This window comes from Carcharhinus amblyrhynchos, chromosome 1 (assembly GCF_965287045.1).
Source record: "Carcharhinus amblyrhynchos chromosome 1, sCarAmb.v2.hapA, whole genome shotgun sequence".
Classification (NCBI taxonomy): domain Eukaryota; kingdom Metazoa; phylum Chordata; class Chondrichthyes; order Carcharhiniformes; family Carcharhinidae; genus Carcharhinus; species Carcharhinus amblyrhynchos.
The window spans coordinates 69148088-69166437 of record NC_137324.1 but is presented as its reverse complement, the minus strand read 5'-3'; the positions used below and the strand labels follow the sequence as shown (position 1 = coordinate 69166437).

Sequence of the window (18350 nt, the reverse complement as noted above, 5' to 3'; positions counted from 1 at the left end):
TTTATGCCATAGAATGGAGGAAAAAGCATGTAATTCAGAAACATTTTTCAGTGTTACTAGCTTAACACTGCCATGTTATTTCCTGTGATTGTTTGATACTGTATCTGAACTTTATAAAAAAAGAACTCTAAACCTGGTTTTGATGATGGGGTAACACCCAAAACAGTAACTGCTCATTCGAAAGGTAACCAATTATGTTTATCCAGCAGTCCCCATTTTATCAGCATTCTTTACCTTCTCTATTTCTTCTGTTATCCAAGAAGGAAGAGCCTCTAAATTCAAATGCCAAACCATGCAGTTGTTTTGCCTGGTAGATTCCTCTGCAGCATTCTAAAATAAAGGACAATTAGATTTGCAAAGTTAATAAAACTTCCCAAGGCTGTACATAAATAGAGAAGGAACTGAACACCAAACGTAAGCTAGAAGAATTAGCGAAACACGCAGGGCTACATTTTGCCACCAAGCAGGAAGCAGGAGGACAGATCTACTTTTGTGTGAGAAACCCACCTCCAAACGGAAACTGAATGAAGTTTGACTTTTCATTGGGACAAACCATTAACTGACATGGAGAAAGGTTTCCTGTCTCAGGGCACACAAATGGAATTGGTGCGCAGGTTCACAGATCCTTAAAAGATGGCAACACAGGCAAGGAAGGTGGTGAAGAAGACATATGGCATGCTTGCCTTTATAGGACGGGGCATAGCGTATAAAAGTTGGCGTATGATGTTGCAGCTGTATAAAACGTTGGTTAGGCCACATTTGGAATACTGCGTCCAGTTCTGGTCGCCACACTACCAGAAGGACGTGGAGGCTTTGGAGAGAGTACAGAAAAGGTTTACCAGGATGTTGCCTGGTATGGAGGGTCTTAGCTATGAGGAAAGATTGGGTAAACTGGGGTTGTTCTCCCTGGAAAGACGGAGGATGAGGGGTGACATAATAGAGGTATATAAAATTGTGAGGGGCATGGATAGGGTGAACAGTGGGAAACGTTTTCCCAGGTCGGAGGTGATGAACACAAGGGGTCACAAGTTCAAGGTGAGAGGGGCAAGGTTTAACACAGATGTCAGAGGGACGTATTTTACACAGAGGGTGGTGGGGGCCTGGAATGCACTGCCAAGCAAGGTGGTGGAGGCGGACACACTGGGATCGTTTAAGACTTATCTGGATAGTCACATGAACAGACTGGGAATGGGGGGATACAAACGAATAGTCTAGTTGGAAGCATGAGTGGCGCAGGCTTGGAGGGCCGAAGGGCCTGTTTCCTGAGCTGTATTGTTTTTTGTTTGGTTTTAGATATCCAAGGCAGCCATCAGTGAGGCCAGTGATTGTCCTGAATGTCTGCCTCTATACCACAGGGAAGCAAGGCGTCACAGAGGAGCCAGAGGCTAAGCACTTCTGTGGGAGAGGAGGGTGGTCTTCTTCGCAGGAGGTGGCAGGAGAAAACAACCTTGTTAAATAGTTCAGACACCTGTGATCTGTAACAGCATCATCTCTTTATGCCTCTAATTCCTCCCTTCCTCTTACCCTCCTGCTCCTCCCACTATGAGTTTTCCTCTTCCAAGATTAAAATTTTCCCCTTCCATTCTCAAAGTCCACACTTCTGTAGAGGGCTATGTTATGGACATCTGGCAACTATAGTGACCAACAGCCTTGCAGCAGGATATTTCAGGGCACCATTTATCAAGTCTGGGCACCAGACCAGTGTCCTCTGAGCTGCAACACCCCAGTAATTGTGAATCTGATGTGTTGTCCAGCATCAGTGAAGAGGGTATCCTGTCAAGTGGGTGACACACCAGTGTACAGCTGCTAATAACATGCCACAGAGGTCTGCACTCATGAGGGCATAGGTCTGCGATAATCTGTTTATGGAGTCACAGTCTCCTTTGATTCTCAGTGAGCTCCAGCTAGCTTCACCTCTGCCGTAGATCTTGAGCTCAGGTTAGGGTCTCCTTCCTCTCGTCCCTCTCTTCTGACCTCCTGCTGCCGGGCGTTCTGCTCTTTTCAATCAGGCTACTGTTCCTCATCTCTGAGCCTTCATTTCTGAGGATTCAGCAGCCATTTCCATCTACAGTTTTCCTGGTCCTCAGGTGAAATTCAGGCAACATTGTCCTCTTTTCTGATATTCATATGATGCCAGGTGGATGAAAACCCTCTAAACTGGCAAAGATCTTAATAAAGACTCCTTCTGTGATCTGAGATGCACTGCTGTCACTTTGAAGGGGACAAGTTTTTAATCTATGAAAAACATCAACACCATTTTAAACCTTTCTGGCATTGATGGCTTGCCCCCAACATGGTAATCACCTGCCTGTGACCAGTCTGAGGCAAATAACTACCAAAAGCCAGCTACTCCAGGAAGATGTCAAAAGATTGCAGAGTTGGCATTTTAACAAGTCCTTAACTACTTTAATTGGACTGTTCAGAAGAGTGCATAAGTTCAGATGCCCACTTCTCCCACCTCACACCAACCACTGCTCTCTTTAACCCTCCAGTAAAACCAGCAATGCTGGAAATGAAGGTAAGATATCTGGCCACATAATGAGGTTCTCCATCTCTAAACCAGTTTGAATCAGGGTGTGGAAATCTGTTCCTCAATCTGTTTTGTGTGTCACACTGCTGCAACTGTTGTACCAAATAACGTTATGCCTCCTTATTAAAGCAAAATAATGCATATGCTGGAAATCTGAAGTGAAAACAGAAAATGTTGGAAAAACTCAGTAGGTCTGACAGGGTCTGTGGAGAGAGAACAGGGTACACATTTTGAGTCCAAAATGATTCTTCTTTGGAACATAAATGATCTGTTGTATTCTTACTGAAATCAATTTTCCAACCATTTAACAAGAGCTCACCAGTCACATTATTTATTTTTGAGCAATAGAATGAACCACAAAGCAAGTGCTAAAAACAATCTTTATCCCAGAAGTAAGGGTGCCTGCACATTTGTCTCCTTCCCAGAATTATTAAGGCTTATATTACCTGTGATTTGGAAGGTTGTATCCCCTGGGAAGGGCACAAACTACCAGCGTCCAGTACAAATCTTCGACATTTCCGGCATCGTAGAAATCCTTCCATCAGGTGAACATCCACTAGGTTCCCAATTTTCTGCAAAAAACGTTAAGATCGATTGTGGAGTAAGATATTAGAAATCATCATATAGAAACCAATTAAAATTGTTCAACCACCTCCCCACCCAGCCCCCAGTCATGTCTGATTTCAATCCCTCCCAAATGTCAGAAACTTCCTGTCCCCCACTCCCAAGGTCTGACATCTGCAATGCCTGTCCCCCCAACCCCCCCTTGTCTGATCTTCCACCACTCCCAATGTTCAATTCCGCAGTCAACCCCGATATCCAAACCACCACATCCCCCCGCAAACACCACTCTATATCCAACCTGGCCCCACTTGTCTAACACCCCTCTGCTCCAACATCATCCTATATCTGACCTTTATTCATTCGTGAGGCATGGGCTGGCCAGTAAGAAGTCTCAGAACACCAGTTTAAAGCCCAACAGGTTTATTTGGTAGCACAAGCCGCAAGCTTTCGGAGCACTGCCCCTTCATCAGGTGCTTGGCGATCCTCTCCACTTGGAGCCGGCACTGTGCAGTGTCAATGGTAGCCATGATATGGAGATGTTGGACTGGCGTAAGCACATTCTGTGCTTAGTGTTTACCCCAGTCCAATGCCGACATCTCTACATTATGACTACCATCGATACCACAAACTGCTGGATCCAAGTGGAGAGGGTCTCCAAGCACCTGATGAAGGGGCAGTGCTATGAAAGCTTGTGGCTTGTGCTACTAAATAAACCTGTTGGGCTTTAACCTGGTGTTGTGAGACTTCTTACTGTGCTTATCCCAGTCCAATGCCAGCATCTCCACATCAGTATTTATTGCCCATCCCTAGTTGCCCTTGTTAAAAGGGTAGTTGAGAACCATTGCAGTGGCTTTGGAGTCACATGTAGGCGAGACTGGATAAGGACGGCAGAGTTCTTTCCCTAAAGGACATTAGTGAACCTGATAGATTTTTCTGACAATCGACAACAATTTCATGGTCATCAGTAGATGCTTAATTCCAGATATGTTTTATTGAATTCAAATTCCAGCATCTGCTGTGGCAGGATTCAAACCCAAGTCCTCAGAACATCAGCTGAGTTTCTGGATAAATAGTCTTGCGGTAATAACACTAGGCCATCGCCTCCCACACCCTCCCATGACTGCCCAGTCCTCTTCCCCCACCCAATCTCCCATGTCTGAACCCCACCCATATTCTCCCATATCTGAACCACCCTGTTACATCCTCCCATGTGCAATGCCCACCTCCACCTCCAGCCCCCCCGCCCCCATCCTCCCATGTCAACAAAACCCAGTGCCCCAAATTCCATCCACTTACCTCAGAAACTTAACCTTCTCCCTGGCCTTGTTTTTTCAAACAGGATCTTTAAAGCCAACTGCTTTGCAGCCACTAATGTCAGGAAAAAAAAGGGAGGATGGGGAGATGGCATTCTCCATTTCTTTTAGACTCCAAAGTTGGGCCCAGGAACCTGCGGAGCTGTCTTATTCTAGTCTGGCCTGAGTCAGGAAGGTCGACCAAGACAGGCAGAATTTAGCACAAGTGGGTGCAGATGGCAATGAGACGCTGATTGCAACTCAGAGAAAGTTATGGCCAACTATTTTTGGATCATATCGCTCAGGCTGAAATTAGAAATCCTATTTATAGTGTTGTGATGGAGGCTGGGGTATCCCAGTACCCTGTCAGAACCAGCAATTTAATAATTTCTACAAATAACCCAGATTCAGAAATTCAATCCACATCAGTTAAATTTGCAGATATCAAACAAAAAGGAACAAACGACTAAACAGAGACAGCTCAGAATGATTTGTGCAAAACATTCAAGAGGGCACAACAATGGAGAATGACATTTTATACAGATAAGATAGAAGGAAAAATAGGCAACTTACACTATTAAATGTTGAGATAGGCAAAGATTAAGCTGAAATCTAAGTATAGATTGTACAATAAACATGTCCAAACAATGCAAGGCAGTCAGTATATTGCTAAACACAGCCAAAATGGTAAAATATAATTCAAGTAAAATGGAGGCCAGCTTTAGCTCCCAAGCATGTATTTTTACATTCAGAGTTTTGTACAAAGGCAACCTGTAGCTGTTGCCAGAAAGACGGCATTGGAAAGATGATTTGAGGTATGTAGATTGTAAATCAAGTTGACAGTACGTTAAGTTGGGAGAGTGGAATAATGGTTCAAGCTCACCAAAAAACAGTTAATTTAGGACTTATCAGGACATCTTTTGTCCCACAAAAATGATTACACATAGAATTCCAGAGAACAGCAGAGATTAAATATAGACAAATTATTTAAGAAACAACTGGATGCTCCAATGAGCAATTACTAGGGTTTAAACTCCAACAAGAAGTTGGATTTGATTTATTATTGTGACATTTGCTGGGACACAATGAAAAGTATTGTTTCTTATGTGCTATAAATACAAAAGATACCATTCATAGAGTACACAGGGAAGAAAGAAAAGGAGACTTTAAGACTTATCTAGATAGCCACGTGAACAGACTGGGAAGAGGGATACAAAAGAATGGTCTAGTTGGGTGCATGAGCGGTGCAGAGTTGGAGGGCCAAAGGGCCTGTTCCTGTGCTGTACTGTTCTTCGTTTTTTGAGAGGGTACAGAATAAAGAATTCAAGATTTCTTTGTCACTAAAACGGAGACCATCCTTTCAGCCATTCCTGCCCTTCTTCTGAGCACATCAGGCAAAATTTTCCAAAGCTCCCCCAACTACCCTAGTTTTGAACTGCATTTTTCTTTAGCTTTTTCCCTAAATTCCGTTGTGCCCTTTTTGAGTTCATCTTGTGGACAAGAATCACCGACCATTCTTCAAACAGATTCCCACAATATGTTGACGATCTAACCCAGCCGATAAATAATATAAATAACTACCTTAAACTGCTTGTGAAATGAAAGTATTTGCATTTTTGGAAGAGTTTTTCTGAATAGCTCAATGATTCTTTATAGAAAGCAGAACATAGTTTTCAAGTTACTCTGCTGCCCAGTGGAGTGAAAACATAGTTGAAACAAGTGAACTGCGGAAAGGACAATCAGCCAACAGGATTATGAGGCTTCTGGACAGAGAAGTCTCAATCAAACCAAATAAACAGCACAATGATGAAAATCTCACCATCCTATATAATGACCGCCACTGTCCATTGTCTACATTACAATCCCTACCACTTCAACTGTTCATGCTTAGCATGGGCAGCTTCATGTGTTGGACAGATGGCATAAATCATTTGACATTATCATAAGTCAAATACAAAGACATTGCTTATAACTTATTAAGCACACAGACTATTTTGGGCAGCTCAATAAATACCTACCCTTTAATTAGTAACTTAATTTCAGACACAGCGCAGTCTACAAGCAGCTTGAATGAGCCGCTGGCACTTCATTAACATGCGATCACCTTAGTGATGAGATTCTGGATTCCATTGCTAGTAATTAGGAAAGGAGGTTGTTACGGGAGATTTCCAATTTTGTAGAAAAACGTTGATTACTTTCTTTTATTTTTTTTTCATCCTCCATATATCAGTTGCAACTCATGATGACAGTGATGCTAAAGAGAGACTGGGGTCAATAAAATGGGCAGGTAGGGGAGCAGACGGATTGCATCGCCCTACCACCCCGCAAGTAAAATTGGCAATGGAGACCACCCAAAACAGGTGGGTTTAACAAGTTCAATGTAGGGCTTCCACCCCTCCCTGGGCAGGATGTCCCGCCCTCTGGAGTTTGCCAGTTAAATAGTTAGTTCATTTATTTATTCATCACAAGTAGGCTTTCATTCACACTGTGATGTGGTATTTGTGAAAATCTCCTTGTTGCCACACTCCAGTGCCTGTTCAGGTACACTGGGAATTTAGCATGGCCAATTCACCTAACCTGCACATCTTTGGCCTGTGGGGGGAAACTGGAGAACCCAGAGGAAACCCACACAGACACAGGGAGAACGTGCAAACTCCACACAGACAGACCCAAGCCAGGAATCAAACCCGGTCCCTGGCACTGTGAGGTAGCAGTGCTAACCAGTGCCACCATGCTGCCCACAGAGCACCCATCCTGTTATACACATCAAACCCCTAGGACGCCTCTATCAGAAATCACCTTGTGAATTTAGACACCATTATGGTCCGGAGGCCTTCGGACCTCCCTCCCCCTTGGCCTTTTCCCCCAGACCCAATCACACCCTTCATCTACCCAGCCTTCCCTACCCTGGGACCCCTTAAATATACGTGGGTCTCTAGCGGCAGCCTCATGGCCAGCAATTCTACCTCAGCCTAGTGAAGCTCTTGTCCCAGGTGAGTGATGGAAATCCTGCCTGCAATCAATTAATGCTCACTTCAGCAGGAATTGGCTGTGGGGCACCTGGAGTTGGTGGGAATGTATCCCTCACCTACTCTTCTGATGGTGGGAAGCAAGGCCTGACACCCTCCCCTCCCCATTAAACATCATTTTAAAACAACCTTCCAGGTGCATGGCAGTTTGTAATTAAGGCACTATCTCAAAAACCTTCCTGAGACATTCTGCCAGGGTTGCTCTCCTCAAAAAAGGTCAGTTAGGAAAGGGGAAAACATTTTAACCAACTCATTTGCTACCACCAAGGAGTTATCCAAGCCCATATCTTTTCCTCTTCCCCTACTATCCAAGTCGGCTCCCAAGCTGTATCATATGGATGTGAGCTAGATGAACCCATCCTGATCTTAAATGTCCAGTGGTAAGCAGTTCCTGTATCGCCTGATGATCTCTTTGATTCAATCATCCCTTTATTTTCCCATCCATGCGTGAGATGTGAGCATCTTTTACAAGTGCAGCAAGTATTGTTGATCCCTAACTGTCCTCGAGAAGATAGTGTTGATTCACTTTTTCACAATGAACCATCGACTGCAGGTACACCCACAGAACTGTTTGACCCAGCAACAGTGAAGAAATAGTTCCAAGTTAGGATGGCATGCAGCATGGAGGGAAACTTGCAGGTGGTAATGCTACCTTTGCCTTTCTGTGTGGTAGAGGTCACAAGTTTGAAAGGTGCTGTCAAAGCAGCCTTAGCAAGTTGCTGCAATGTAGATTGTCCAGTGGCAGCAGTGTGTACATCGGTGCCGGAACAAGTGAATTTTTAAGGATAGCAGATGAAATACCAATCAAGTGGATTGCCTAGCCTTGGATTATGTTGGGTATTCTGAGTGTTGTTGAAACAGCACTATTCCAGGCAAATGGAGAGTATTCCATCACATGATGACTTACGGGCTTTGGGGAGTCAGGAGGCAAGTTACTCACCATAAAATCCCTGACCTCTGAAATGCTCTGTATTCAAGATATTTATATGGCTGGTCCAATTCAGTTGTCAATAGTTATGCCCAGGATGTTGATGGTGGAGGAGTCAACAATAGTGAAGGCATCAAACATCAAAGATGCTCTCTTGTTGAAAACAGTCATTGTCTGGAACTTGTGTGGCATGAATGTTTCTTGCCACTTGTCAGCCCAAGTTCGAGTGTTGTCAGAATCTTACAGGCACAGATTGCTTCATTATCTGAGGAATTGCAAATGGTGTTGAATTTTGTGCAATCTTCAGCAAACTTCACCATTCCAACCTCCTGTTGGGAAAGATGATGATTGATGAAGCAGCTGAAGATGGTTGGGCCTGGACATGACCATAAGGAACACCACCAGCAACCCTTTGGACTCCAATAATCATCATTCTTTGTGCTAGCTATGACTTCAGCGTTCTCCCCAATTCCCACTGACTCCAGATTTGCAATGGTCCTTGGTGTCAAACTCAGTCTGGTGCTGTCAAGGGCAGTTATGCACATCTTCCCATTAGAATTCAACCTCCATCATTAAATGATACTTTGCATCCATCTTCACGGTCAAAGACATAAAAAAAAAATTCTGGAAGTCCGGTGAGAATGAGGAACTTAAAGAAGTAATTAGTAAAGAAATTATACAGAAACAGTTATCAGGGCTAAAAATTGTCAAATTCTAGTAATCTTTTGGCCTATTTCCTTGAGGTTTAGAAAAAGGCAGCTTCAGAGATATTGGTTTGGTTTTTAATTTTACAGAATTCACTGGTTTCCAGAGCAGTTCCCTATGCACTGGACAATAGCAAAAGTAACCTCACTGCTTAAAAAATGAGGAAGAAAAGACCACTCAGCATGACATCTATCGTAGACAAAATGACAGGACCAATTTCTAGGGATGTGAAAACAAGGAGCTTGTAAAATCATAATAGGATGGACAGAATTAACATGGAATTGTAAAGGAGAAATCTGGAAACTTTTTTAAGATTGTAACAGCAGGGCAGATAAGGGGAAACCAGTGCAGAAAGTATATTTGGATTTTCAAAACACATTCAATCAGATGCTACACAAGAGATTAGGAAATTTAGGAATGTGGGATTTAGGGCAATAAATTAACCTATTCTGGGCATGAGGGATAAGCAGGTCATTTTCAGGTCAGCATAGTGTAACTAAAGGGGTACTGCAATGCCTGGACCTCAGCTATTTACAATCTCTATCGATGGTTTAAGTAGAGTACCAAATACAACATATCCAAGATTGTTTTATTCTCTAGTCCAGCATTTATTGCCCATCGCTAATTGCCCTTGAGAGATGGTGGTTAACTGCCTTCTTGAACTGCTGCAGTCCATGTGGCAGAAGTATTCCCACAGTGCTGCAAGGGAGGGAGGGAGGGAGTTCCAGTTTGCTGATAATGCAAAGGTTGGTGGGAAGGTAGGCTGTGAGGAAGACACAAGGGGGTTGCAAAATGATTGAGACAGGTTAAGTGCTTGGGCAAGAACATTTTGGGTTGTTGGATAGGTAGGTACATTATTCTATCTGTATATATTTTTTGTTCAAGCCTTTCCCTTCCCTTCAACATTTTTGTTTGATCCTCTTATCCAATTTCTGATATTTCTGTTGACCTCCTTTCTGTGCTCCAATATTTCATGTCTTCCATTTTGTATTTTTAGTTGCAATGGTGCTTTTTAATTATTCTAACACCGATGCTTCGAATATTTTCCATGTTGAATGGTTTCCTTGGTTTTCAAGCCGTTTGAAATGGTTTTAAACATCCATTTTGCATTTTTATGTTCAGCAGTCTGTATTGAGTAGTCCATAATCTAGTCTCTTTAATGTCACTGCTTTTTCCAACTTCCTTGGCTTTATTTTGATGGAGCAAACTACAAGTACATGTTTACTGCCACAGTCAGTGCCTGGGTAGGTCTTTACCTGATGGAGATGTTTCAGAATCGGTTCTTTATTGTCATACTGTCAATTTGATGTCTAGTCACGTCACCGGGACTTCGAGGTGTACATCTCGCTTGGATGCTTCTTGAACCAGATATTTAGAATAACTTAGTCACTTGCTGTACACCAATCGATCCACATTTCCCTTCTTTCATTGGGATCACCCAGGCCATGAGGCATAACTGTGTTACCCTTCCTGATAGAAATTACTTCTGCATTTTAGATCAATTACAAAACTCACCTCACTTGTTTTTCAGTGATGTTTTCTCATAATAAAAGTTATCAATATCCTTGTTACAATTCTAGTTGATGTTATAACTGGACGGGAAGATTCCAGAATGGAACCCTAACTCAAAAGGCCTTTTACTTTATAAATTAAACATGGAAGAACAGAGTCACAGGACCACTAATTAGCTTTGAAAACAAGAGAAAAATTGAATTATAATACAATGTTCCTTTACTCTCTCCTTTAGCTTAGCCAATGCACACATGTTTTAAGAGTAACATGGATGAGACAATACATTTGAAGCTACAATGGTTTCATCAACACACAAAGTTTATTTTAAGCACACAAGATAGCTGTAGTCAAACACACACTCTGCTCTGAATCCAAGTTACTGTCTATGGTTTCTGCTCAGAATTCCCCAAAGTCCACCTCCTAAAAACGTTTTAAAAACCCTCCTTCATCGGAATCATTTGACTTAATGGCTTGCATTCCAAAATCCAGTCCAGATTTTACTAATGACACTTATAAACAAAGTTTCCGCTCAGTTTTAACAGTGAGTCCATTCCGTTTTTTCACCAACCCCTTAGGGTTTCTTTTGACTGCTGTTTAAATGGCCACAATTTTTTTAACTTCCACTTCCCAGATTCTTATTGAAATTACATCAAACATTTTAGCTACCTCTGAAGATCTGCTGTCCCACTTTGTATTTAGTTAAATGCAACTGCCCCTTTAACTCAAGTGACTTTTGTTTACTCTTCCTTGATCTCTGTTCTCAACTCCAGTTATCTGAAACTTTTTCTCTGGTCCAGTTCCCTGGTTATCTGGACTGTATCTTGTTCCTTAGGAAGCCTGCAACTTTGCAACTCCCTGGTCCCGTCCAGTTTCTCCTAGCTGAATTGAGAAACCTGTTTACTCCTCTGTGACCTGTCTCCAACTGCCTTAGCTTCCAGCTAATGCTAAGAACAGAGAAAGCTTTCTGGGAAGTGGGCCTCCCATTGTTCAACAATACCACAGCTATGAGTTATTCTTCATGCCTCTCGAAGCACAACGGAATCTCAGTTAGTACTGAAACTAACCCTCACACATAGGAACACTTTTGTCCACCATGAATCTAAATATAGTTTCCTTCCAGGCACAGAAACATTACTTTAAACTTATCTAAAACTATACATGATTTTCAATGTCTACCAATATAAACATAAATCCCTTAAAACTGCCTTTGGTTTCCTTTCACTCTTCTTCACTGTCAGATGTTGAAGCATACTCTTGGATTATGACAAAATCATGAAAGGTAAACAGTAAAACCAAAGGTCCAGGTGTAATAGTCACCAAACAAATTAAAAGTTTAGAAGACTTTGGAATAGAACTCTCATCTTTAATGTAGTTTACGACATGGGGGAAATCCCAGAAGATTAAGTAAATCAATGTTTATTACACTCCCTAAGAGCCCGCAGCAACTGAATGTAAACTCCACAGCACTTTCATTATAACGAGTCACATTACTAAGACCTTCTTCAAGTACTGATGATTAGGGCTACGAGCAAGATAAAGTTAGAAATATCTCTTTAATGTAGTCTTATAGTCAATAGAGGAATGCTACCTTTATCATAGATCATAAAACCCTACAGTGCAGAAAGAGGCCCTTCGGCACATTGAGTCTGCACCGAACACAATCCCATCCAGGCCCTACCCCCGTATCCCTACATATTATACCCACTAATCCCTCTAACCTACGCATCTCTGGACACTAAGGCAATTTCTTAGCATGGCCAATCAACCTAACCCGCACATCTTTGGACTTATGCTGTCTGAAAGAATCATCTATATATAGACAGTTTAAGTCTATACCCTCTAAGGTTTAGAAGAATACATAGATCGAACTGAGGTATACAAGATGATAAAAGGGATTGACAAAGCAGACAGAAAGAGGACATTTCCTCTTGTGATGCGATCTCAAATAAGAGGTCATAGTATTAGATTTAAATCTGCTATTCAAACAGGAATAAAGAGAAATTACTTCTCTCAAAGGGTTGTGGACATTGAGTAACTTTGAGGATATAGATAGATTTTAATTAGAAATGGGTCGGAATGTTATGAAGAACGGGCAGGAAAGTGGAGTTGAGGCTAAAATGAGATTAGCCATGATTGGTGGAGTAGGCTCGAGGGGCTGAATTGCCAACTCCTAGATCTTACGTTCTTAAAAATAATGTGTTCATGTATTGTAAGGCATTTGATAAAATGAAACATGAAGAACAGATGACATGTTGGAGTCTCTTGACCTTGATGTAAACATAAGAACATAAGAACATAAGAAATAGGAGCAGGAGTAGGCCATCTGGCCCTTCGAGCCTGCCCCGCCATTCAATAAGATCATGGCTGATCTGTCGTGGCTCAGTTCCACTTTCCCGCCCTCTCCCCATAACCCTTAATCCCCTCTCTTATCAAAAACCCATCAACCCGCTTCTTAAAAATATTTAGCGAGGCAGCCTCCACCACTTCAACGGGCAGAGAATTCCAGAGATTCACCACCCTTTGAGTGAAGAAGTTCCTCCTCAACTCCGTTCTGAACTGCCCCCCCTTTATCTTGAGGCTGTGCCCCCTAGTCCTACTGTCTTTTTTGAGCGGGAAGAGTCTTTCCACCTCTATCCTATCCATCCCATTCATCATCTTATACGTCTCAATGAGATCTCCCCTCATTCTTCTAAACTCTAATGAGTACAAGCCTAGTTTATTCAGCCTCTCCTCATAGCTCAACCCCTTCAACTCCGGTATCAGCCTAGTAAACCTCCTCTGCACTCCCTCCAAGGCCAAAATATCCTTGCGCAGGTGCGGCGCCCAAAACTGCACACAGTACTCCAGCTGCGGCCTCACCAATGCCCTATACAGCTGCAGCAAGACCTCCCTACTTTTATATTCAATCCCCCTCGCTATGAAGGCCAGCATCCCATTCGCCTTCCTGACCACCTGCTGCACCTGCAGGCTGGGTTTTTGCGACTCATGAATGATAATAAATCTTCACTGGGAACAAGCTGCAGCCATAAAAATTGAAAAAAATCAAAGCAATTTTAATGGTTAAAAGACAGGTCAGAAAAGGGTGTATTTTGCTTCCAGGTGTGTTCAATTTGCATAGTGAAAATAGAGAGATTGAAAGCCTTCCTGGATTATTAGTTGCAGATTACAACTTCAATAGTATAACTTATGCCGATTACTCTGTTCTTATTGCTGACGCTGAAGAGAAACTGCAAAAGTGAGTGAGTGAAAGTGAAAACAAAGAAAATGATGCCACACAGGCAGACAAATGTTGTTATCTAGGAAATCCGCTAACATTGGACAGAAAGTGTGACCAAAAAATAAGGCAAAGGATTGGCACGGCCAAAGCTGCATTTCAAAGAAACAAAATAGATTATGATCAACACAAAATTAGCCATAGCAACAAAGCTGGAATGCTGCATCACACCAATTCTGGAAGGAAATGTTGGATATTCAGTGAAGCAATGCAGAGAAGAAATGAGGTGAATAGTGAAGGCATCTTTACCAAGTCACACTACCAATGCAGAGGTGCTCAAAATCTGAGACCAAAAGAAAATGTGCTAAGATCAGGGAAGGAGTTGGATTCTTGGGCATGTCTTAAGAAATTATGATTTGGAAAGTCTGTTGTTGTTGATGGGCAAGATTAATGATAAAAAAGGATCAGGGTAGACAAAAAAAAAGAACCTCACCAACTGGATGAATATACCAAATATGATTCGTGCTTCCAGAGCAAAATTAATATGGGGATCCATGGTTATCAATGCCCTCTTAAGACATGATACCTGAAGAGACAGAGCTCTACATTATCTGGAAATTAGAAGAATAAGGTCTAATTGATGCAAATAACTCTTTTTAAAGGGTTTGACAAGATAGATGATGAGAAAATGTTTGTCCTAGCTGTGAAATCTAAAAAACAGGACTACAATCTAAGGTATAAGGAGTTGGTCATTTAAGACCAATATAGAAAATAATTTGTTCACTTAAAATGTCATGAATCTTTGGAATTTTTATCCAGGGGGCCATGAATACTCAGTCACTGAGTAATCCTGGATTGCCTGGATCCACTACAGTTCGCCTACTGCTGCAACAGGTCCACTGCAGACATCATCTGCCTGGTCCTGCGCTCAACCCTGGAACACCTACATAATAAAGATATGTCAAACTCCTATTTATTGACTGCACTTCAGCCTTCAACACAATTATTCCTACAAAACTCATCTCCAAACCCCGTGGCCTGAAGTTCAGCTCCTTTCTCTGTGACTGGATACTAGACTTCCTAACTCACAGACTGCAATCAATAAGGATAGACAATAATGTCTCCTCCATAATCAACCTCAACATCAGTGCCCCAAAAGGCTGTGTTCTCAGCCGTCTACTATACACCTACGATTGTGCGGCCAAATTCCCCTCCAACTTGATTTTCAAGTTTGCTGATGACACCACTGTTGTGGGTCCAATCTCAAACAATGACGACACAGAGTACAAGAATGAGAAAATCTGATTAACTAGTGCGACGACAATAACCTCTCTCTCAACTTCAACAAAACTAAGGAGATTATCATTGACTTCAGGAAGCGTAGTGGAGAACATACCAGTCTACATCAACGGGACAAAGTAGAAATGGTCAAGAGCTTCAAATTTTTTCGGTGTCAAGATCACAAACAAGCTGTCCTGATCCCCCCATGCCGACACTACAGTTAAGAAAGCCCATCAACGCCTCTACTTTCTCAGAAGACAAAGGAAATTTGGCATGTCAGCTCTGACTCTCACCAACTTTTACAGGTGCACCATAGAGAGCATTCTTTCTGGTTGTATCACGGTTTGGTATGGCTCCTGCTCTGTCCAAGACTGCAAGAAATTACAAAAGGCCATGAATGTAGCCCAAATCATCATGCAAAACAGCCTTCCATTCATTGACTCTGTCTACATTTCTTGTTGCCTTGGCAAAGTAACCAGTATAATCAAGGACCCCATGCTGTCTGGGCATACTCTCTTCTTTCTTCTTCTATCAGGAAAAAGACACAAATCTCTGAGGTCACGTACCAACTGACTCAAGGACAGCTTCTTCCCTGCTTCAGACTTTTGAATGGATTTACCATGCATTAAGTTGATCTTTTTCTTCACCCTAGCTTTGACTGTAATACTAAATTCTGCACTCTCACTTCCTTCTCTATGAATGGTATGCTTCGTCTGTGTAGCACGCAAAAACAATATTTTTCACTGTATATGTGACAATAATAAATCAAAATCAAATATATTCAAGACAGAGGCAGATAGATTTTTGAATACTAAGAAAATTAAAGAATATAGGTTTGTGCAGGATAGGAGATTAACCGTTTAGGATTATCCTATTTCAACATGGGGGCAAAGCATTTGTTCTACTTGCCTAACTATATCAGACTGTCTGCCGATTTTCTGAACTGTGAGTTACTATTTTTAGTCCAATGGTGCCTGTGGTTAGCACTGCTGCCCCACAATGCCAGTGACCTCGGCTAGATTCCAGCTTGGGTCACTGTGTGTAGTCTGCATGTTGTCTGCAAAGGTTTCCTCCCACAGTCCAAAAGATGTGCTAGTTAGGTCCATTGACCTTGCTAATTTCTCTCTCGGTGTACCCAAATAGGTGCTGGAAAATGGCAATTAGGGGATTCTCACAGTAACTTCACTGCAATGTCAATGTAGGCCTGCTTGTGACACTAATAAATAATCTACAACTTTATATGTTCCAAAAGTAACTCTGGTTCTGCCATTCAATTGATGAGGCAGGCATGCACAGTTGAATAGCCCAGCCAAAAGAAAAGTTTGCTACCAACAAACATTGCGAAGCATCACAATAAACGGTACAGCTGGCTTCTGCCACTCTTATGATCTCAGACGTCTCTGCCGCCTCCTGATTTTGAAAGTCAAATTTACATCACTGGATACTTTATGCATGCAACACAGTATCACCACTCAATAACTGATTGTAAGGCTACTTTGCTTTTGTTAAATAATATATGCAAAGTCCACTTCAGTGTCATTAACGTTATTCTCAACTATCAGAGACAGCAGGACAACTTACATTTAATCAGACATTTTGTGCTTAGTATCACAAACCACTTCCATTAGTATGTCAGTTCCTGCATCTTAGAGTGCTTCTTTATAAGCTCAATATTTGGTTATGTTTGGAACCCAGCAATAAAAAAAAACATATGCATACTAAAGCTAGCTGCAAAAAAAAACATGCTACTGTAACAAAAGTAGTCTCCTCAGAAAAAAAGATTTTTTTTAATCAGACACACGGTGTCTCTAGTGCCTTTCTGAATAAGCCTTGAAGAAAAATCTAACAAAGAGCTCCTTGCAATGTTTCTACAAACTCCTGTGATGTTCAAATCAGGAACAAAGAAAAGCAAATACAATTAAACAATCCTAACAAATAGCCACAATATTTACAAAACAAAGGTGCAAAACTATAAAATAAAAGGGGAAACAAAGTAAAAGCATGAATCGCTCAAAAATATAAAAGTGAAAAACATTAAAATGAAGGCAGAGTACAATTGCAGTTAAGGTCCTATTTTGGAAACAAGGGTGTTAAACAGGGCTCCTGTGTAATTGTAACAATCATTACACATTTCTCACAAAACAATTGAGTCCCCTGATACTATTGTTCAGTGTTTCCTAATTATTCCCCATCTATATCTTTATCGGATACTGAGGCTGATAGATCGACACACACCAAAGGCCACAGCACTTTTTGCTAAACAAACTTCAACTGTTTCACTTGGGTCTCCTGACAGAACATCCCATCATTTTGGTTTGAGATGTTCACAGCTTCCTTGCAGCAGTTTGTATCTATTTAATATCTTTACGATGGTTACAAGTATCCCTGAGGAGAGGCAGATACTGAGCAGTATCAGGTGTGTGTTAATGAGTCTGCCTGGCTGGAGAGGTGTACAGCCCAGGAGGCTGCTCCCCCTCCTCACACACTGTGACTGTAACCCAGACACTGACTCTGAGCGAGTCCCGCTGCAACTTTATACCCAATGTAACTTACATTTAAATAGCGCCTCAGCCGGAGTGAATCATTGTGGGTTTGACCCTGGGGCAATGGGGAGCGGGCGGGTGTGGACGGTCCCCGGGACAAGCCGCTGCATTCACCCCGCTCCCTCCGCCGCGCACACCCCGCTAAAGGCCGCCATCCGAGCCCCGGCCTCTCCTCAACAAGCTGCCCCTTTCCGAGCGCCAACCGCGCCGCCAGAGGCCCCGGAGCAGCTTCCGGCAGGAGCCCGGGACACCGCCCACAGCCCGGAGCTCCTCCTCCCTCATCCCCTCACCCTCCCCAGACAGCCCCTCCCTCTCTGATTCCTCCTCCCTCCATTCACCTTCCCTCTCCCCAAACCCTCTTCATTTCCCCATCTCCTCTGTAATTCCCCCAGTATTCACCCCCCCCACACGTATTCCCCCCCATTCCCCCTCACCCCCCCCATATTCCCTCTCCCCCCCTCCGTATTCGCCCTCCAGCCCTCCGTATTCCCCCATTCCCTCCCTCCCACCGCCCCCCCCCCCGGTATTCCCAAAGCCCCCCCCCATCTTCCCCATCGCCATTTCCATCTTCCCCATCCACCACTCCGTAATCCCCCCTCCGTAATCCCCCTTCCGTAATCCCCCTTCCAGGTTGAAAGAACAAGGAAAAAAAAAATTTTTTTTTCAAAACTACTACAGCAAGAAACAAGGAAAAAATTTTTTCCCACAACAAATTATATTGAATAATGGAGGGGCATGTGATGTGCGGTTCC

General features: G+C 42.6%; 1 protein-coding gene across 2 annotated transcripts in view; it reads right to left on the bottom strand.

Annotated features, from left to right (window-relative positions):
• The window catches only part of rnf180a (ring finger protein 180a), a 132256-nt gene extending 114559 nt beyond the window's left edge, over positions 1 to 17697 (bottom strand). Inside the window, exons 1-3 of one of the 2 annotated variants that reach the window (XM_080186488.1) lie at positions 17609 to 17697; positions 2977 to 3102; positions 235 to 330 (exon numbers count right to left, since the gene is read on the bottom strand). In XM_080186488.1, the coding sequence (XP_080042614.1) occupies positions 235 to 330; positions 2977 to 3072 (192 nt within the window). In that variant the 5' untranslated portion in view covers positions 3073 to 3102; positions 17609 to 17697. Of the gene's footprint in view, positions 1 to 234; positions 331 to 2976; positions 3103 to 4390; positions 4603 to 17608 lie in introns of those variants that run through there. The other variant, XM_080186496.1, reaches the window with a different exon arrangement.
• Between the last annotated feature and the right edge of the window lie 653 nt (positions 17698 to 18350).